This window comes from Amyelois transitella, chromosome 17 (assembly GCF_032362555.1).
Source record: "Amyelois transitella isolate CPQ chromosome 17, ilAmyTran1.1, whole genome shotgun sequence".
Taxonomy (NCBI): Eukaryota; Metazoa; Arthropoda; class Insecta; order Lepidoptera; family Pyralidae; genus Amyelois; species Amyelois transitella.
In genome coordinates this window covers 3,046,049-3,067,346 of record NC_083520.1, presented here as the reverse complement: position 1 = coordinate 3,067,346, position 21,298 = coordinate 3,046,049, and the positions used below count along the sequence as shown (strand labels likewise).

Sequence of the window (21,298 nt, the reverse complement as noted above, 5' to 3'; positions counted from 1 at the left end):
TAAACTATAACTCTTCTTTTATGAAAATTTACTATATGGTAAAAATTAAATGTAAAAAGTTATTACGAAAAAGGGAAATCGTCCTATGTAGGTACTTTCTAGGCGTATCTTCCATTATCATCATAATTTTTTACAAATTATGTGGAGTGAATCATACGAGTACATAGTTCCTCCCACTATAAGTTTATATTCAGGCCATCATTTAGATTTGAGGGCTTGTTTCAGATAACGCCCAGCCTAGATGCGCGAAACTCTGCCAGCGTCTCTTTCGATGGCCGCTCACAGTTGACACTCAGGCCGGGCGATAGGTAAAGCTTTAGCCAAGTCTCTAGCGCTATTTATTTTGAAATTCGAACCAGTTCAAAAAATTTAAATATAGTGACCAGCTTCTAGACAGAATAGGCGCAGGATCCCTTTGCCTCGTTTCATGCATAAAAGTTTCCGAAAAAAAATCTCTGGCCTCTCATACTTTAAACAAAATGTTCGATTTTCAAAACATGGTAAAAGAGACTGTGTTTCGTGGTCATTTTGTGATTGTCAGCTAAAAAATGGTTTCTTAGTTCATGGGCTTCATGAGGTGGTTATAGACATTAATCATGCTTCCTAATATGCCTTCTCGCTATTACTGATTCTAAATCGCTGCTTTTTCCCAACTAGAAGACTTACTTTTGATCTTATTAATGAAAATCAAAATTATCTAGATATCTAGATATTATATATATGTTTGGCTTGGGCGCTTTAAAAATCTTCTAGTTGCGATGATCACATCACTATTCTTCTAAATGTTAAAGTAGTTTAACTTGAAAACATTCTCAATTGTATTTTATTATTCACAGTTTATATGTCACGACGTCAGTCTACCCGGTGCCTTCAATATGTGCTCAAGATCAGATCTCAGATTGGTTCGACTCTCTAGCCGAGTGTCTTCACTGGAATGTTCGTAAAAAACAAAAGCAGATTGACGAACTAAGTGATATGACGCACTCGTCCATGGATAACCTAGAAGAGTTAGAGAACAATCATCATGATGACCGGCCCGCGGATACATGACCAACATTAAAAAAAACAGCTTGTTGGTTTTTTATTCTTATGCACGCATAAGGCATTCGCTGTGGACAGCCATGTCTGATGTTATAGTGTTCAATATTGAACCATTGTATAAATATGAGTTTTTTGATAGGTGTATGGTAAGAGTCGTGTGATTTTTGTGATATTGCTATGACATACACGTTCAAAGTAACGTAACATTCCCTTGGACAATAAAGTATGATTTGTTATGTCTTTAATGGGGTATGTTCTGTTCTTGTTTCTTGATTGATTAAATATTATTATTTTCAATATAGTCGTCAAATGTTCTATATGATTTTCTTTAATTTGATCTGCTCAATTTGTATTCATATTGGTTATTTTGTATGTATTTTGTAACTGTTTATTATTTATTATGGTAATGTTATAGTGACAGATTTTATTCAGCCTAAAGGTGCTACCAAGTTATACACAGTGCCAATAATTAATATAAGGTTATCTATGGTGTTCAATGGGAGCACAAATGGTAGTCGTTAGTATGTTTGTCTCAAAATATTCATAAAGCATCTGGGATTGGATATTACAAATAGGGGAATTTGATTAAACATAATATCCAAGTTATATTTATTTAAGTATTAAAAATTATTCAATTCGTGAATACATGCAAACATAAAGTAAATTTACTCTACGGTTTATAAAAAACTTTGGTTTTCAATTTGTTAAATAATATTGTATGTATATAAAATAGATGTTTTATTACAAATTATACAAGTTTTGACCTTATAATTGGTTTTATTTTTCATCAAATCTTACTAAAGTGACTAAGAGATAGGCTAATAGACTTGGGATTCTTCATTCAAGCCATACAGCTAAATATGACCTTTCAGTCTTCAAAACTTTGACTCTGTCTACCCTGCCAAGAATGTAGACGTGATAATATGTAAGTATTCATGTTTAGCTAAAGTACCTACCTAACTAGCACATACATAACTGACATAAAACTGAATCTCGATTCCATTTAAGCCACCTCCTATCCAGCTGAACATGGCCTTTGTTTTTCAAATCTCTGTGAGATCGGATATTGCTGGCTAGAGTGCGCCGCTGTAAGAAAATGGTTGTGTATTTGCTGTTTTTTTACTGAAGTTTTATGAAAATTATTTGTCACTGTCATCAAATGTCATTTATTATTCTAACCTAAAAAGAAAACAGAGCTAATTAGCATTTGTGAAGAAATTAAGAAAATATTCAAAATTAAGAAAGAAAACATTTAATAGGCAATAAAATGTCGAAGATAACCACATTAGTAAACTTTATATCTAAACGAAGTATTTCTTTGAGTGTTCCACGTGAAGGAAAGAGGAATTTTCGGAAATTCGTTATACCAAACAAGAGAGGTTCCTATATACACAAGCAGAGGCAAGTTGGTCCAAATCCCGAGCTAGAGATAGACAAAAGAGGTGTTCGCGATACCGGCTACAAACTGGATGGACGATTTGTTGAAGTACCTGAAATGATACCGGAATTAATTGTTCCTGACTTAAAAGACTTCGATCTTAAGCCCTATGTATCATACAAATCCGAAGATGTAATTCAAAGTGAATTCACAGCCCAACAACTCTTCGATGCAGTGTATAGTAAAAAGATAGTAACAGATTTCAAACAAGGAAAGTTAGATGCAGATGGATTGCCCCTTGAACCCTCCGAAGAAGAAAAATTAAAACCTGAAGAAGCTGTAGCCAGAGCTAAAAGTACTGGCTCTGATATATTTTAACTGCCTACTTTGTTGTTAAATTGTAAATAAGATAGTGTGTATTAAAATTGTTAGACATTAATATCTGGTTTATTTTTAGTAGAACCTTTATGTACAGAAACAGTCTCCATTCAAACTTTGCAATTGTACAAATAGTATATACCTTACATACTATGTTAATGATAGTGAAAATCTGCTTTGATGTTATTTTTAGTTGTGATTAGGACAGTTTGCTAAATATATACATTTACTTTCCTGGCCTTATATATACAAATGCCTAATCTGCATGAGAAATGGTTTCCAAAACAAGAAATCTCTTCATAATTGTGTGCGCATCCAATATAATCATATACCATCATAATACCATCGTTAAAAATTCCCATGATATCCAATCCTCAAATAAGATAAATATTATACTTATTATGAAATAGGATAAAGTAATTGCCCTGTAGTTCTCAACACTATAGAGAAGGACCACTCACATCTTCTCCATGGATTTCGTAAAAGGCGACTAAGAGAATAAGCACATTCCCTTAGGTCTATTACAAATTGGTAGCGCATTAATTTATGAATGTGCAAGATATTATTTATAAGAATTTCCGCGCAGGTTCCACGGAAAGTTTTTCCAATGGGCTAGCAACTCATTAAACATACATGGCTTGTCCAGGTTTGTGAGTGGGTCAAGATTTTCCTTTACTCATATAACTTCAACAGTATAGAGAAGTCTCCTGATTTTTAAGTTCCCATCTCTGATGGTGGTTACTGGACTAGATGAATGGATTGCACGGCAAGTTTCCATTCCTAACTACCACAATTCCAACATATATTATCACGTCTTTATCCATTGCGGGGTAAACAGAGCCAAGCCACAGTCTCGAAAAGATTCAAAGGCCCCATTCAGCTGGATCGATGTAAGGTAGGTACCTACCTAGTTATGTTCTTATACATAACTTTCCGCTCATCGTGCTTGTTTATGCAGTAGGTACCTATTTCTAGCCTAACATTATGAAAAGTAATCTAGGGTCAGCTACGCTACACTCCCGCTACATTAACTACAGACATGTGTGTTGATAAGAAATAATACGTTTAGGGGCCCGCAATTATGTTTTTTAAACCTTTTTGAGATAAAATCCCACATCTAGAGTTGTAATCCGAAAATCATTGTACAGTGGACCACTTAGCAAACTACGTAGGTAGGTACTACCTACTTACTAAATAGCGTAGTTATTCGTCTTCAAGATTGTACGAAGGTAGAAATAGAATGAAAGTAACTTAAAATTATGTAGGTACCTACCTACCTATTAATTTTACAAATCAAATGTCTGGATAGTCAGAACCAGTTTTATTTTTTTATTACCAGTTACATTATTACCAGTTTTATATATGCACAACGTATATGCATGAAAAATGAGTGTGACTCGGGCGGACCCGACAAACATAACTGCGATCATCTTTATTTATCTAAAATAGGTATCTACTTATATGAGTTCATTAACTATATGTATTTACACATATCGAATCGTGCGTGCACATTTTATCATTCAAACTAAAGGCATCTTTTCGCGCGGTTGCCCGGCGCTTGCGCAGTTCGACTCGACTGGTTCCGTGATATATCTAAACAAATATAATGGGTGGTAACTACTCAGCAATGGATCCGATGGACGTTCCAGTCCCAGACTTGCCAAAATTATTCGAAAGGGACAGTTATTTGAAACCTTACGAAAGGGAAATTAGACGCAGGTGAGTCTTAGAATTATGATTTGTTGTGACATTACGCTGAAACTGTTTATTATTACCGTTATTCCACTTTAAATACCGTTAATTGTTATAAATTTGAGGTTATCTTCGTGTTTACGATTGGTTACCAATGCAACTTTGAAGCGCTTGTGGCGCTGAATTCTGCAATGGTTAAAATGAACATGGAGCATTACTCGTTGCTTTTAGAAAGTTCCTAAGTATAGTTGTTTTATCTGTCAGCAAGTAAATCAGGTAGGCACCTACTTTGCTAAAAATATAAAATTTTAAGTTATTGTATATTGTAGCAATAAGGAAGCCCCATCGTTTCCAAGTATAAAGCGCTAGTACCGCTTTATATTGTTAAGCTGCAGACTATTTCCAATGTCAAACTTAAGGTCATTAGTATCGACAGTTATGAATAATATAGATCACACAGATGGATATTTATATATAAACACGAATCCTTTTTTTTTATCAGCACTTAATAAAATTGCACTGTATCTGTACTGCACTTTAACTTCGTGAACGTAGGGTCGAGGGTGGGCCGTGCTCACATTAAATAGCCAAAAATCAAAGGGTTTATTTACGAATCTTGACAAGGCATAGGTACTCTAGTCAAATTAACCTAAGTGAGCGCAAGAAATACAAAAGACAATCTTTCTCGGGGGCTTTTTCCAAAAATCTCTTCCCGTCTGTTGGAAAGCCAAGTCAGAGACTAAAAGATGTCCAAATTAGAGAGTGTGAGCTTAAAAAATGATTCAAGTGCCCTTCTGTTTCTTGCACTGCGTCAGATACTCGTAGTAAATTAAATAAGAAGGTCATTCTTGGTGTAGTACGCCGTGTAGTTTTCAGCACTTTAGAATAGGACCATTCCATCTTTCCCATGGATGAAGTAAAAGGCTTCTCAGGAAATGGCTAAAACTTGAGATGCTTCTTGTACATAAGCGATGGGCCAGCACGAACATTGCTTTTCAGTCTTTTCAAGACTGTTGGCTCTGTCTACCCCGCAAGAGATATATACGTGATTATAGTACGTAGGTACCTAGGTAATACGGTAGTAGGTACCTACCAACCTGCTAACCAAATACAATAGTGTTTTTAATTTCGAGTTCCCACCTAAGTGATGATAAAACCACTATCTTAGAGCTAATAGAAACTTGATATTGACACCGCGACCACAAGAGTGCTTCTGTAGTAGTTCAACATAACTTTATGTACCTACCTAGTTAGTTGCTCGTAAATAGGTAAGGTTGACATTGAATTCGACATAATTATACGTAGGACTGTGTACTTCGTGGGCTATGCGTGGATAAAAGTATCAGTTAGTTCAGTAGTCAATCACCTTTCCCCTTTATATCTAAGACAGTCATTCACCTTGTCTTATCTCTTTATTTTTCAGATATGCCTGTTTCAAGGACTTATGGAACCGCATGGAGTCGTGGGAGGGTGGTATCGAAGCATTCACCCAGGGGTACAAGTATTACGGACCGCAGTTCCACCAGGACGGGTCTGTGACCTGGCGGGAGTGGGCCCCTGGAGCATACTACATGCACCTTCAAGGAGACTTCAGTACGTATACTCAAAAACTTTATGAATTTAAGAACCTTTTTTGAATTCGGTTATACCTAATAGAAACGCTTATAAGTGCTAGTTTCTTTGTCGATTGGTGGTATACTTCACTTTTTTTTCATGGTTGCCATTTGTATTTCATACTTCCATAATAGGACTACACTCCATTTATTTCTCATGATTGTCATAAGAGGCATGAGAGGAGAAGTATGATAGTTAACGTAGGTCAGACGAGAGTCGCGTTGTGTTCACCTGACTTAGCGAATAAGTGAGGATTGAGTGGTTCTCACCTGGATCGTAGTCTTATTAGTAGTAGTTCGAGCCAAAGCGCGAGGGACCATCTCGTGTGATGTCCGTATCTTTCTCTAGAAAATCTCATTTGATACTTCCACATGTGACAGTTATTCACTTCGCGCAGATTCTTAATACTCGTATATGACCTTAATTGAATCAACAGTGGCGACGCCGTACTTGTTCAAACATTATCTGTTGCATCTTCATGTGCAGGGCCAATAACCGGCGGTGCCGTGAATGAGTTATGTGTGATAATATCCAAAAATTAGAGGGCTCTTGCCCAGGAAAGACTCAACGTAGACTAAATGACTCTAAAGTATATAATGATTAAAATTACAGACGGCTGGAACTCCAAAAGCCATCCGTTCAAGAAACTTGAATACGGCAAATGGGAGCTCCACATCCCAGCCAACGCCGACGGCTCCTGCCCCCTGAAGCACGACTCCCGAGTCCAGATCATTGTCAACGAGAACCTCTACAGGGTCTCTCCCTGGGCCAGCTTCGTGAAACCCTTCGAGGGGTTCACCTATCAGCAGTTTATTTATAAGCCGGACAATGTGGGTATTATGATTTTCTTATCGACTGATACGGGTTTAGACTATCGCTTTTTATGGCGAGCTAAAATTTTCCATTATGACATCACGTGTTATATAAGATATTTACTTATTTGGTACTATTTTTTTAATATGAATATAAATAGTATGTAAAGGGAAAGGAGCCCGGAATTTGCCTTTGACCTAGAATCCTGGATTGAGTGAATCGAGTATTTTACACGAAGCGACTCTCGACTCTCGTCTCAACCTTTGCAGGGGAACTTAACTCTTAAGATCATAAATAAACAGTACCTATCATTAACTAATTCACAATTATTATCTACCCTCCACGCTCTTGCAAAGGATACATAACTTGCAAATGTTACTGATTATTTGATAGGCAACTTTTTTCTACGCAACACAACTGTTTGTTACATTATCACACAGAACTTACCCTTAGAATATTGAATGCCTAAATTACCTATTTTAATTTTCAGCCCTACAAATTTAAGCACCCCAAAGTGGTCCGGCCGAAATCCCTCAGGATATACGAGTGTCATGTTGGCATCGCCACGCCTGAAGGAAAGGTCGGCACCTACAACGAGTTTCGGGATAATGTTCTGCCCAGGATAAAGAAACAAGGTAATTTTCATTTCATCATTCAAAATATAAATAAAATTTGCAGCTGGTTTTCTTTGTGCTCCGACTCGCTAGACAGACTCTAAATGATGTTGAATCGGACGTTGTATCCGTAGAAAATTTTGTTGCTCGATTTTTCTTCGCTGCTATTGGCTGACAGTGAAGATAAGTTGCTACAAGTGTCTTTTCCTCTCCATCTGTCTCATCATATTATGCTTTTCTTTCCACATTTCCAGGATACAACGCAATTCAACTTATGGCCATCATGGAACACGCTTACTATGCTTCCTTTGGTTACCAAGTTACCAGTTTCTTTGCGGCAAGTAGGTAAGTTACGAATTCATTATTTTTCTGAGAGTACATCAACACATTGTAGATAGATATATGTACCTCACTACTTAGGATAAATGTTTTGTGTGAGTTATTCTACTCGCTTCTTAAGACTCGCTAAGTCTCTAGCCATTGTCTTTGCGGTAGATTGATTCAAACTGCTTAGGTATATAATTCGAGGAATAGTAGTAGGCATACTACTTAGTTACGTGATTGTAGAAAATTCAATATATCCAGGAGTTTTCTCGGTCCTCTGGACAGGACAGCCTCGTTAGGATTTGCACCTGTGCCTTTATGCGCATCACACATTTAAACTGTTTCGATCACCGACGCTCTGATCCAAATCTTCATAACTAATTCAAACAATGAACTTCTTGAAAAGCACTTTAAGAAATATCTTACTTTTTACAGTCGGTACGGCACACCTTGCGAGCTAAAGCAGCTGGTTGACAAAGCTCATGAAATTGGACTCTACGTGCTCCTCGATGTGGTCCACTCACACGCGTCGAAAAACACACTCGACGGACTCAACGAGTTTGATGGAACTAATTCTTGCTACTTCCACGACGGACCCCGAGGAACCCACTCCCTATGGGACAGCCGACTTTTCAACTATTCTGAGTATGTTTTATGATAATGTAGATCTTAGCTATTTCTAGACGTGGTTCAAAAACACACTCGGCGGACTCAACGAGTTTGATGGAACTAATTCTTGCTACTTCCACGATGGACCACAAAAAACTAATTTTCTGTGAGACAGTTGACTCAATTATTCTGAGTATGTTCGTATAAACCGGACAAATTACCCGTGTAATTTTCATTTATGTTTTATCATTTTTATTTGTTTCAAAACATTTCACGTTATTACGAATATTTACTGCAGTCTATTTAATTACGAGTAGGTGGGTACTATATGATTTATGCAAATTTCGCTTTGTTTCAGAACCGAGGTACTAAGATTCCTGCTATCAAATTTAAGATGGTACCAAGAAGAATATCAATTCGATGGATTCAGGTATGGACTTCTGTAAACTATATTTATCTAACAATTATAATAAAGGGTGCATCCGTGACTTATTAGTTAAGAGGTTCGTCGAATAACACGTTAGATTCTTTCCGAATATTCCTGCAGCCAATATCAATTTACTCTATTGGGTTAAGTACTTACTTGAGATGGTTTGGTTTTGTGGAGGGCATAAATGAAAGTGACTAAGCGATATACAAGCGTGAATGGGAACCGCGGTGTGGGTCTAAACGCTTGACCAAATCTGGGACGTCAAGATAAGTGGAAAGTAGCCTCTGCCTAGACCTTCGGGAAAGAGGCGTGATTTATTTGTGTAATTTTGTTTTAGGTTCGACGGAGTCACCTCAATGTTGTACCACAGCCGAGGCATTGGCGAAGGTTTTTCCGGCCATTACGACGAGTACTACGGTCTCAATGTCGACACTGAAGCGTTAATTTACCTCATGCTCGCGAATGAAATCACACATAACATCGATAGCAGAGCTATCACTATTGCTGAGGTAATATAATACATATTCTGGGGTTCGCTGCGTAATTATCATTTGACAACATACAACGTCTACTAATTACCAAGGACCAAGGCCCTAGAACAAAGCACCTCCCCTGCTATACTTTGGTGGTCAAGGTTAGCTAGGTCACACCGTGCATCCACGATCGTCTTTATTCCGTGGGAACACGCAAATAGTTACTATAGTCACCTACTATTATTACTACGAGCACTCGAACTTCAATGTAGACACAGGCGCTGGCGTATCTATTATGCCCGAAAATCAAATCACATACAAACATCGATAGCAGGGCTAGGTACTATTCACGCATGTAAGAACTGTACCAGGCTTTTTAATTCTCTTAAAAATACAAAACCCATAAAGCATAGATTTTACTCGTATAGAAATTAGGCCTTCCAAATTATCTGTAAATAAAAATAGAAAAATAGAGTAGATACACTTACATAGAATGGAGGAGTGGAACTTCGTCGACCAGAGCTAACTCTAAAAATATAAGAAAAACATAGATCCCGTTTTATCCATTACGGGGTAGACAGAGTCGACAAACATAATGATGATGAAGTCTTTGACTCCAGGACGTGTCAGGCATGCCTGCGACTTGCCGGCCCGTCAACGAAGGGGGTAGCGGGTTCGACTACCGGCTAGGGATGGCGATCCCGGACATGTGGATCAAGCTGCTGAAGGAGGAACGCGACGAGGACTGGAAGATGGGGCACATAGTCCACACCCTGACTAACAGGCGGTGGAAGGAGGGGACGGTGGCGTATGCTGAAAGTCATGATCAGGTATTGAAATGATTGTTCAGTCTTTTTATATTTATGCATTGACCTTTACGCCGACACACGACAATCGTGTCATAGGTGGGGATCTTTCCGTTTTCTCCATTAGCTTTTAACCAGTTCAAATCGAAAGAATGATGCACGTCAACATTAAATTGATAAAACCGCTTCTATCGGAGTTCAATTAGATATTACAGGCATTGGTAAAAGAACTTACGTATTTCAAACACAAGTGATAATTCTTGATTGTTAGTCTTGATTGTTACCTATATAGCGGGATGGGGCTAACATGTCAACACGATAAAAACACTAAAAAAATTAAAAAAAAATTTACTAGCGGGTGGGTGAATTTCAACAAAAGACATTTTGTATAATTTCGGTAGGATTTCTTTTTACAATGCTATCTACATATTTTTAGTGTTATATAATTTTTTTGCCTTTTTTATGACATTGGCCGTGATGGGACATCCAATATTACCTATCAAAACTTACGTAATATTTACTTCCGGGTACTACTTTATTTCAGCTTCACCTATCGAGAGTTATGGTCTTTCATTTGCTTGTAAATTACAAGCAAACCAAAATTAGGAATATTCTGTTTCAGAAATTTTATGACCTCATGGGCATCGTAACAAGCATTTCAAATCTGAGTACTTCGACAACCGTTTTGATTTCAGGCGCTTGTAGGCGATAAAACAATCGCGTTTTGGCTGATGGACGCAGCTATGTACACTCACATGAGCATTCTGAGCGAACCTAACTCTGTCATTGAGCGAGGCTTGGCGCTACATTGCATGATCAGGCTGATCACTCATGCCCTGGGCGGCGAGGCCTATCTTAACTTCATCGGTAAGAATCTATTATAATTTATCAATATACTTAGTTTTATTTGTGAAATCAAGTAACAGTGATGTTACATTCCTACATTATTTATATTTAGTGACAGTGAGACATTCATCAACCTTGAATCATCAACATTATATGTTGTAAAAATAAAAATAATATGTAAAAATTGTAGTAGGTAGAATCGTAATTCTTCGACTATTTTGGGCAACATAGTAATAAAAAAAAATTAGTCACTAGGTAACTAGCTTTTAAGTAGTGTATTCGAATGCTAATTCCTGTTAGTCCAAGATCCCAGAGCCGTAAGACACAACTTATTTTCTAAAGAATGGATCTTTCGATTCTCAGTAGTCTTTCTTGTACTTTTAATACCTGCATGTTTGTGAGACTTGCCCGGTGACACCTGCGCAGGTACCAGGCGAGAAAGGTAACTAAAAATCACAGTTACTTAACTTAAATTTTTATGACTGATTTTTATATATATTTTATAGAATATTACTCTGAAGTCATATCAGAGAAGTCAGACGCTTTCCATGCGCCAAAACTTTTGTCAGACGCTTTAAAGCTCTATCAAAAAAAAATTAACTTAATTTATTTTTAAATGTCTGACTTTTATATATGTTATTCAGATAACTATTACAAAGTTGTATTAAATCAGTCAGACAGTTTGTAATGACCAAACACCCCTTAAACACAAGAATTACTCAGCCTCGAGTATGAGCGCGATAGCACAATGCGCATGCGCGTCAGAGTAAAATATCTAATATTTGAAAAGTACTTACTGTTTTCAATTTCATATTTTTGCATATCTATTCAAATACGATGAAATTTATAATTAAAATAATAATTAATCATTTTTAAAATAATATAATATATTGCATACTAGCTGTTGCCCGCGATGTCGTCCGCGTAAAGTTCGAGTTGAATCTTAATCATACAGTCTGATACAGACAGACAGACAAAAAATGTAAAAAAAAATTCTCTATTTGTTTCAGTCAAAATATTAAATGTACAGACAAAATATTTTTACCGTATGATTATATGTAGTATTTTGATTTTCAGTTTTTTTAATAAATACTCAAACAACACAAAAAAAAAACATTTTTAATAAAAATTAATAATATCTTGTTATTGTTGGGACTCGAACTCGGACCGCCAACTTCACAGTCTCACGCGGTAACCACTGGACCATCGAAACCGTTGCGGTGGTGTCGAAATTAAAGTAGACTACATACATATGGTCACGTCTATATCCCTTGCGGGGTAGACAGAGCCAACAGTCTTGAAAAGACTAAATGGCAACGTTCAGCTATTTGGCTTAATGATAGAATTGAGATTCAAATAGTGATAGGTTGCTCGCCCATCGCCTAAAAAAGAATCCCAAGTTTGTAAGCCTATCCCTTAGTCGCCTTTCACTTATATTTATATGTTATAGGTTTACTTTTACTATACTATTTTATAATTGTTTATGATTTTATTTTTACGGAAAATTCTGCCAGCAACGACAATCTAACTGATGATGAGGACGATGACTTGAGTGGACAGTATAGAGATTTAATAAATGATGAAAATTCAAATGATTATTTTGATGATGAAGATGATAAAGAGACAATAAAATAATTATTCAATTGATTAATCATAATTAATTATTCTATTATTGAAATTATTATAATAGATATATTTTTTAAATAAAATAAAAATCATTCTTTTTGAAAGGCTATTGCTACAAAAAAAATCATTTTCCCCTATTTATATGCAATATATTATCTATATAATTTTAAAAATGATTAATTATTATTTTAATTATAAATTTCATCGTATTTGAATAGATATGCAAAAATATGAAATTGAAAACAGTAAGTACTTTTCAAATATTAGATATTTTACTCTGACGCGCATGCGCATTGTGCTATCGCGCTCATACTCGAGGCTGAGTAATTCTTGTGTTTAAGGGGTGTTTGGTCATTACAAACTGTCTGACTGATTTAATACAACTTTGTAATAGTTATCTGAATAACATATATAAAAGCCAGACATTTAAAAATAAATTAAGTTAATTTTTTTTTGATAGAGCTTTAAAGCGTCTGACAAAAGTTTTGGCGCATGGAAAGCGTCTGACTTCTCTGATATGACTTCAGAGTAATATTCTATAAAATATATATAAAAATCAGTCATAAAAATTTAAGTTAAGTAACTGTGATTTTTAGTTACCTTTCTCGCCTGGTACCTGCGCAGGTGTCACCGGGCAAGTCTCACAAACATGCAGGTATTAAAAGTACATGAAAGACTACTGAGAATCGAAAGATCCATTCTTTAGAAAATAAGTTGTGTCTTACGGCTCTGGGATCTTGCTCTATGTTGTTTATATTAATAAATTGAATTGATTTGAAAATGGTATGAATCCTTTATGGAATCTTAAACATTCTTATTCAAAAACTTTATGAATATAAAGGTAATGAGTTCGGCCACCCCGAATGGCTAGACTTCCCCCGCGCTGGCAACAACTCCTCCTACCACTACGCCCGCCGCCAGTGGAACCTGGTCGATGATGAGCTGCTCAAATACAAGTTCCTGAACGAATTCGACAGGGACATGAACCATCTGGAGGAGAAGTACGGCTGGTTGGCTTCGGATCCTGTAAGTAAAAGACTATACAAAAAAAACATAATATGTTATATCACTCCATTAAGCAGAGACCACATCTTTCCACTAGCCATGCCATGATCACTGTACCTATAGTTTTTCCGCTTCATCCACATTCATAACTCTTTTTTACGCAAGTTCACCGGTTAAAGATACTCATGACCTTTCGCCAGGAAGGATTTGATCAAGGTATGCTTTCCTCGTCCAAAGTTCCTTCTCACACTCTCCTTGTAATGACGACCTCTGTAGCTCAGTAGTAGTGCGGTTGTCTGTGACACATGGGATCCCGGGTTCGAATCCATTTTTATGAATTTTAAGACCATTGGCACGCATATCATCTTTCTGCGTATCTATAGGTATCGTTATAAAATGTAAAATATAGTATCATTGAGTTTCGAACTTACTTCGAGGCTAACTTAATCTGCGTAATTTGTCCCGTATAGGTAGGTATGATACCTATATATACTTATATATATGTATTTGGATTATAATTTAACCCAGGCGTACGTGTCATGCAAGCACGAAGGAGACAAGGTGGTCGCGTTCGAGCGCGCCGGGCTGCTGTTCGTGTTCAACTTCCATCCCTACCAGAGCTTCACCGACTACAGGGTGGGCGTCAACGACCCTGGGAACTACAAGGTACGAGCGATTAGACTAGCTTCGGCCGCAGTTTCGTTCGTGTCAAACTAAAAGCCCAATTTATAGCCAAAAACTATAAAAAATATTAATTGTGAATTCAAAAAAAATTATGTCGTAGAATACATTTAGCATTACAACTATGTCATTTTACAGAGATTGATTATATGTACTATGTTATAATTTTATAAACGAGCGACTAGGATTTACAGCTTTCGTTTTTTTAGCTAACGTGTGGGATTTAGTTAAGAATTTCTACGAATTTCTTAAGTACCTACAAGCGAATATCAGTATCATCCGTACATAACTAACAAAAAAACATAGGGGTTCTTCATAGAAACTTAAATCTTTTATTTATTGGATTTCCGTAACTTTCAGGCTGTATTGTGCTCGGATAGTAAAAAATACGGAGGTTTCGGCCGTGTGGAGACCGACGGCGAGTCACACCATACACAGGGACAGCCATGGTCCAACAGGAATGATTCCTTGCAGGTATATTTATAACATATTTACTAGCTTTTCCTCGCGATTTCGTCTTCGTTACCCTTTTTAGCAATAAAAAATATTAATAGTATTTTTTATTTTTCATGCAAGTTCGCCATATATCCCTGTACCAAATTTCTTTAAAAATTGGTTCAGTGGTTGAGTCGTAAAAGCGTAACAGACAGATAAGTTACTTTCGCATTTATAATTGGGATTTGCTTAATATTTCTTAAAGACCTAGGTAGTGACAGTGACTATCTGATTTCTCCTCCCTGGAGCAAACGCCAGGATGATGATATTATCAAGTAATAAAGAAAAAAATTAAAATAAATCTAAGTCATATTGTTACAGGTTTACATCCCATGCCGCACTGCTATTGTTTTCGCTCGTAATTAAATATTTGATGTAGAATTATTACAGTAGGTTATTATTAGAATACAAAGCCTTATGAGCTGTGCATAGATTATCATATTCATTTGGTACTTTTACTGGTTAAAAGATTTGCACGTTAAAATGAATGAGTTTATGTTTATCTTAGTCTGTAAAAAGTATATTATTCCAAATAGTGTTTAAGCATTTTTGGGATATGAAAGATTCAATCAAAGACTTTAATTATAGTACAAATTTGTATATTTTTAATAATTTGTTATAGTGAATAAAATTATCTATTCATTGATTTGTTTGTTATTGATGGGACTCCGATCAGTAAATTATTTTTAGGGGTACATGACAAGGGCTTAAGCCTTGATAAGGTGACATTATAGCCAAATTCTTTAGCCAAACCAGCCCTGTCCGAGTCAATTATAGCCATACACCTGGCTCCCCTTACTGTGAGTGGATGATCTTCATGTGTTTGGTCCGCAGCGTGACCGATACATAAATATTTCTCTAAAGAAATTGTACTGAATTTGCTACTCCTTGGATAGACTAGTCTGTCAGTGGCATGAAGTGAGCCATAACAGCAAGGGCATAAGACAAACTTGGCATTTGCTTTCAAACACTTATCCAACACCAAATCACTTGCAATTCCACAAGCATGTAGTGCTATCCCTATATCAAACTTGCCAACGAAAAAGTCAAGATTGCCCTGGAAAAATAAAACATTGTGAAGACCCATCTCATGCACTCTAGATCTGGCTCTAAGGAGAGATTGCTCTTTATTTTCTAATAAAATAATAGTACATTTAGGCAACAAATGTGCAACAAGGATGCCTAAATGGCCACTGCCACTGCAAAAGTCTACTATGATGTCACCATCTTTTGCTATCTCAAGGATGGCTAGTGCAAGATTTTCAAGCTGCTGTGACTTCCGTATAACTCTTTCATCAGGCAGGTGTCCAGCAGTGGGATTGGCACCATCCGGGATATCTTTCCAGTTTATTTCAGAAACAAAGCTGTTACTTTTAACATCAAGTTCCATTCCATCTAAGAGTGCACTCAGAGCATTCTCTACATCCTCAGTTTTAGTAAATAACCTCTTCTTGGGATTATGTCGTTTTGGGTCACATTTGTATAAACTCACATCTTCAGTTTCAGGTTTAATTACATTATCTAATATTGTTAAACTATTTAAATTATTAATTTTAGTAAATAAAGGCACAAGATTGTTTATCTCAGGAATATTCAGAATATTATTATACCAAGCTGCTGTAAGTGGTAATAATGATTCAAATTGTGGCCCAAATAATTTTATAATGATATAATATGAAGGTGCAAGAATTAAGTCTGCTAACTTAAAGAAAGGTCCCTCTGCAAACTGGTGGGTAATCCCCAAGTCAGATATCTTGGTAGAACAATTAATTTCAAGTTCTTTTGTTACATTAGATTTCCATTTTCTGGTTTTAGAAACTCTATTCTTTTCTTCTGAACCTTCTTTTACTTTCTTACTATTATTTTGATGATCTGCGTCTTCCAATTTTTTTTTCTTCATATCTCTTGCAATCTTATAAACATTGTGAACTCTCACAGGTTTGCTTAAATGATTTTCAAAGCGTATCAAATTCTTAGGCACTGTATCCATTATTTCAACACTAAGTAAATCTTTAACTGTCTTTATTATGTCAACTTCACAAAACTTTGTCCAGATAGAAACTTCATTTGGTGCTTGTAAACAACTTTTACGAAAACCAAGTAAACCTTCTTCATGCTCATAGGGGCTGCGGTCTGAACCTCGATGTTTACAAATATGCCTGGCCGCAGCACAAAGGCCTGTTATCACCATGTCTCCATACAATACTACAGGAAATACACAAGCCGATACTTGCCAAGGAATTTCTTCAACTGATAGAATAGAAACATTTTCGTCAGACAATATAATATTCTTATTATCATTTCGATTTGTGACCTGCACAAAATTAAGTTTCAAGTTCTCGGGCGAGGCAAACTTATAAATAAAGTAAGTAATGAACGATTCCAATGGTAACATAATTTGTTGAGGCTCAGTGTCATGATCGCGACTGACAGTAGAATAAACTTCCAAGTATACAGTATTCATCATTTTGAACTTTCAAATTATTCATGTAGTACACAGAAAAATACAAAAATTACCATGTACAATTGAACATCAATCATGCATGCACAACAAATTCTTATTTTTTTAGGTTACACTTTTCAGAATTTGACAAATGGCCAAACCAAAATACATGACAGCAGTTATCCTAGCCCCAGATACCACACCACGGTGTTGTTCCCGACTGAGTGGCTGCTTTGGCTGATATATCATCTAATGGAAGTTATGGAAACCAAATGGAAACATTATTTTTATTTGAATGGACTAAAACATTTGAACATATCAATAACTTCATTTTTGCTTCTGTTCACCAGTTTTATCTACACACCAAATAAAAGAAAAAAAATATTATCTGTCAATGTCAAAGTCGGTGAGTCGGGTACATAAAAATTCTGTTTGGTTGAAAAATATTGTATTTCAATTTTTTAAATTGAATCTTGTGATATTTGTACGAACTTATCATTTTAAAATAGATCAGTGTGACTGAATAAAACATATTTTGTTTTGATAGGCCTGATTTTAACGTTGTGGAAAACCAATCGAAACAATGTTGGAGGTTGTAAATGGATTTCTGATGATATATTTCATTATTCTGTGTACTCTGAGCATTTTAGTGCCATATCTAACAAAACCTGTAAGTTATTATTTTTTTTATTTAATGCTTTTATTTTGTCTAATTAATGCTTTAAATTTTTAATGAGAAATTTGGTTTTCAGATTGTAGCTTGTTTTGTTAGGCCATCCAATGAAGAGAGAACTATTTGGGCAGAGATTTTAGAACTCAAGTCTTCCCAGCAAAAGATATCTATGAAAGAAGAGTTTGCTGCATACTCTAAATTACAAAGGAAGATAAACAAGTTAGAGTCACAGTTGAAAGAAGACTCCCAGAGCCGCATGAGCAAGAGTTTAGCTATTAAAAGTACTGCACAAATAGTCGTCCAAGTTGTGGTGGGGATAGTGACAGTTCTTTCTGTGATTTGGTTCCGCCGGGAGCCTATTGTAGCACTGAAAGGAGACTTATTTCCTCTAACGACAATACTCCGCTACCCAAGTGAAATGCCCAATGCTATCTCGACACACATGTGGGTACTTATTTCAAATTTTTCAATAAGAACTCTCCTAAAACCCATTTTATCGTGAAGGCAGACTTCATGATAATTAAAAATATAATAGAGCAAATTCAAAATATATGAGTAAAATCACAAGGGTTTTTTTCATGTATCTTAATGTTGATTGTGTGAAGTTATGTAATGTGATACATTACCTAATTGGAAAAGCTCTTGTGTTTAATTTTGCTGTCTTTATTTCAAGAGAGAACTAGGAATAAAAAAGTATAAGTTATTTTGATCATTTATTTGATAAACAAAAATTAATATTTTATATTCAGTCTAAATCTGATCCTAATAATATTTAACATTCTTATTAACTTTATCCCACAACATGCTTTATCTTGACTAAACAAATTCCAATACCCATTTTGACAGTCCACTTTTTCTAACATTAAAATCAGTTGACTGAATATAAACAATATGAAGTAAAAATAACAATATACAGTTCCCAAAATAATGTGTGACTGGACAATAAAGAAATTCCAAGTGTGTGCAGGTATCCTTTAAGCAATTTACCTCCAAACTAATATTTACAAATTCTATATCACAGCTTAAACTTACATTGTTGTGCTAATGTCTATGGAAACTTAAGTACTATGAATTAATAAAAAAAAAACAACTGTGTCGAGAACTAAACCTTTTTTATAATATGGCATGTGTTGACTTGTGTACAATTTGACTGCAATCATTGGTCTCTTTGATATTCTCTTATTATTTGCTCATTAAAGTCTGTTCACGTAATTCAACATCAAGAAACTAAGTTTAAAATTACTACATAAAAGACAATGCAGTATCATACAAAAAACTATTGGACATCTTAAGACACCAATTATGTTACTTTAGTACAGTCAACAGCATATCCAGTTATCCAAATTAACTGCGTTCTCACCTCTATTACAGGATAGGGCCTTTAGTCGCAGTATATGATATTCGCAAAACATCATAAGAGCAAGACATTATAATCTCAAAATAGCACATTCTCAAAATATGATATTCTCAAAATATCATAATAGCTAGATATCATATTCGCGAATCATAATGTTCCCAATACATCATATTTGCAAAAAAGCTAATACTCAGGAAATCATATTCAATCAAATATCATATTCGCATTTCACGATATTTTTGATCCAAAAGTAACATCAGCTACAATAAAACCAAGACTGCGTTTAATTGATTCTTGTCCTAAAACGTGGTACTGGCTGGCCATTTATTTGACAGGAAAAACGTCAACTTTGATTAAACATATTATTTATTGCCTCAGAGGGTAAAATACTTTGCTTTAATTAGTGTTTCTCTGCTTAGGCATAAATATGGAACAATTCAAATGTAATAATAATGAAATAAAGTTCATCAAAAGTCAAAAAAATAAACCGGTGTTACTCTATCAGGGATACAGGTACAATTTCTATTTAAAAAACAAATCTGGGACGACAAACTGGCGGTGTTCTAAGCAACAAGAATGCAGAACGTCAATAACTCTCAACGCCAACAATGAAATTATCAGACCCGCTAAGCATGTCTGTGATTCTCCCAATTTTACAAGCAACCTAATAGATTTGATTGTTGATGACTGTAAGAATGAGGTGTGCACCAATTTTACTTCTGCGCAAAAGATTTTTGAGAACAATATTTTAAAACACGATTTCAAGGGTCAAGAACATGAAATACCAATATTTGCGTCAAAAAAAGATACTCTGTACAGAGCTAGAAATAAATATTTAAATATGGATAACTTGAAAAAAGACTCATTTAACATAAGACTTCCAGATAACTTAGTAGGAGATTTCTATTTATACGACGTACATGAATCATTTGGCCGTATTATATTTTTTTCAATGTTGACACGTGCAGAGATACGTGAATATTTAAAAACGGTATCAAGTATTTACGGAGACGGTACGTTTAAGATTGTACCTAAGCCGTATTATCAACTATACAGCTTACATGTCGACGTGGCACGTACTGAAGAAACAATTAATTTTATTCCAATAATTTTTGCTTTACTTCCCAACAAACAGCAAAAAACGTACGAGTGCTTTTTTTCTATACTTAAACTACAATTCGGATTGAACTTAAATATGTACAAGTGCGATTACGAACTGCCTGTTGTTAAAGCTGTAAACCAGGTATTCCCAAATGCAACCGTCAAAGGCTGCTATTATCACTTTTGCAACGCTGTTTTCAAAAAAAGCAAAGAATTCGATCTCTCTGCAGAAAATCGAAAAATTGTGCAATATTGTTCATTGTTACCACTGCTACCATCAAATTTGATACCGGAGACATTCTACACGATTATGGAAATGTCATCACGAGACCGAGACATTAATAAATTTCTTGATTATTTTAATAATCAGTGGATGAAAAAGATAAGCAGTTCTATATTAAGCTGTTATGATCAAAAAAACAGAACTACAAATGGAGTCGAAGGATGGCATCGCCGAATTAATAGTAAAATTCCTAAAAAGCCAACATTGTATCAATTTATAGCATTAATGAAAAAAGAAGCAAAAATACAAAAAGTAAAACTAGAAAGAAACAATTTACATTTTGCTGACAAGAAACGAAATAAAAAAACGATAGACAAAAATAAAAAAATTAAAAGTATCGTCAATGATTGTGTACTTAAAACAATAAGTCTTCCGGTATGTCTAAAACGGTTAAGTGTTTTACAGAAATATTAGTAGTAAATATATTTTGAATATAATTAATAATAATAAGAATATTTTTTATTTTGTTTTTTGTAATAAGAATAAATAATTTGTTTTGTAATACCTAACAAATAATACTATGTTTCGAAATAATATATCTACCATTTCCAGCACTTCCAGCGGTCACCTCCTCCGCTCTTTTTTGTCTAGCTACATAAATTTTTGTCATATATCG

The 21,298-nt window shown here is 35.3% G+C and overlaps 5 protein-coding genes across 11 annotated transcripts in view; 4 read left to right on the top strand and 1 right to left on the bottom strand.

Moving 5' to 3' along the window:
* The window catches only part of LOC106143434 (NAD kinase), a 30,314-nt gene extending 28,515 nt beyond the window's left edge, over positions 1-1,799 (top strand). For 4 of the 7 annotated variants that reach the window (XM_013345516.2, XM_013345513.2, XM_013345517.2 and 1 more), the window contains 2 exons: positions 226-308; positions 837-1,795. In XM_013345516.2, coding sequence (XP_013200970.1) covers positions 226-308; positions 837-1,050 — 297 coding nt within the window. In that variant the 3' untranslated portion in view covers positions 1,051-1,795. Of the gene's footprint in view, positions 1-225; positions 309-836 lie in introns of all 7 variants that reach the window. The other 3 variants (XM_013345519.2, XM_013345514.2, XR_009657220.1) reach the window with 2 other exon arrangements.
* A 408-nt stretch (positions 1,800-2,207) lies between these two features.
* LOC106143433 (large ribosomal subunit protein mL41) lies at positions 2,208-2,858 on the top strand. The gene has a single exon (XM_013345512.2). The coding sequence runs from the start codon at positions 2,309-2,311 to the stop codon at positions 2,795-2,797; it is 489 nt and encodes a 162-aa protein (XP_013200966.2). The 5' UTR covers positions 2,208-2,308; the 3' UTR covers positions 2,798-2,858.
* A 1,408-nt stretch (positions 2,859-4,266) lies between these two features.
* Positions 4,267-15,469, top strand: LOC106143428 (1,4-alpha-glucan-branching enzyme). Its single transcript, XM_013345508.2, has 14 exons — positions 4,267-4,516; positions 5,913-6,082; positions 6,716-6,933; positions 7,407-7,551; positions 7,785-7,875; positions 8,290-8,499; positions 8,822-8,893; positions 9,231-9,402; positions 9,987-10,196; positions 10,868-11,039; positions 13,486-13,670; positions 14,178-14,315; positions 14,691-14,804; positions 15,147-15,469. Exons 1-14 carry the CDS (start codon positions 4,404-4,406, stop codon positions 15,189-15,191), a joined length of 2,055 nt encoding a protein of 684 aa, XP_013200962.2. The 5' UTR covers positions 4,267-4,403; the 3' UTR covers positions 15,192-15,469.
* On the bottom strand, positions 15,422-17,490 carry LOC106143429 (glutathione S-transferase C-terminal domain-containing protein homolog). The gene has a single exon (XM_013345509.2). It carries the CDS (start codon positions 17,290-17,292, stop codon positions 15,457-15,459), a length of 1,836 nt encoding a protein of 611 aa, XP_013200963.2. The 5' UTR covers positions 17,293-17,490; the 3' UTR covers positions 15,422-15,456.
* Positions 17,491-17,705: 215 nt separating this feature from the next.
* Positions 17,706-19,102, top strand: LOC106143410 (guided entry of tail-anchored proteins factor 1-like). The gene is made up of 2 exons (XM_013345483.2): positions 17,706-17,938; positions 18,021-19,102. The coding sequence occupies exons 1-2, from the start codon at positions 17,852-17,854 to the stop codon at positions 18,441-18,443; spliced, it is 510 nt and encodes a 169-aa protein (XP_013200937.2). The 5' UTR covers positions 17,706-17,851; the 3' UTR covers positions 18,444-19,102.
* Positions 19,103-21,298: the final 2,196 nt, after the last annotated feature.

Excerpts from the sequence above, each read along its gene's own strand:
- LOC106143428 (XM_013345508.2), top strand. The coding sequence starts at position 4,404 with ATGGGTGGTAACTACTCAGCAATGGATCCGATGGACGTTCCAGTCCCA. Across the intron at positions 7,876-8,289 it reads AGTTTCTTTGCGGCAAGTAG|TCGGTACGGCACACCTTGCG; the intron begins GTAAGTTACGAA and ends TACTTTTTACAG. Across the intron at positions 10,197-10,867 it reads ATGCTGAAAGTCATGATCAG|GCGCTTGTAGGCGATAAAAC; the intron begins GTATTGAAATGA and ends TTTTGATTTCAG.
- LOC106143433 (XM_013345512.2), top strand. The coding sequence starts at position 2,309 with ATGTCGAAGATAACCACATTAGTAAACTTTATATCTAAACGAAGTATT.
- LOC106143410 (XM_013345483.2), top strand. The coding sequence starts at position 17,852 with ATGTTGGAGGTTGTAAATGGATTTCTGATGATATATTTCATTATTCTG. Across the intron at positions 17,939-18,020 it reads TGCCATATCTAACAAAACCT|ATTGTAGCTTGTTTTGTTAG; the intron begins GTAAGTTATTAT and ends TTTGGTTTTCAG.
- LOC106143429 (XM_013345509.2), bottom strand. The coding sequence starts at position 17,292 with ATGATGAATACTGTATACTTGGAAGTTTATTCTACTGTCAGTCGCGAT.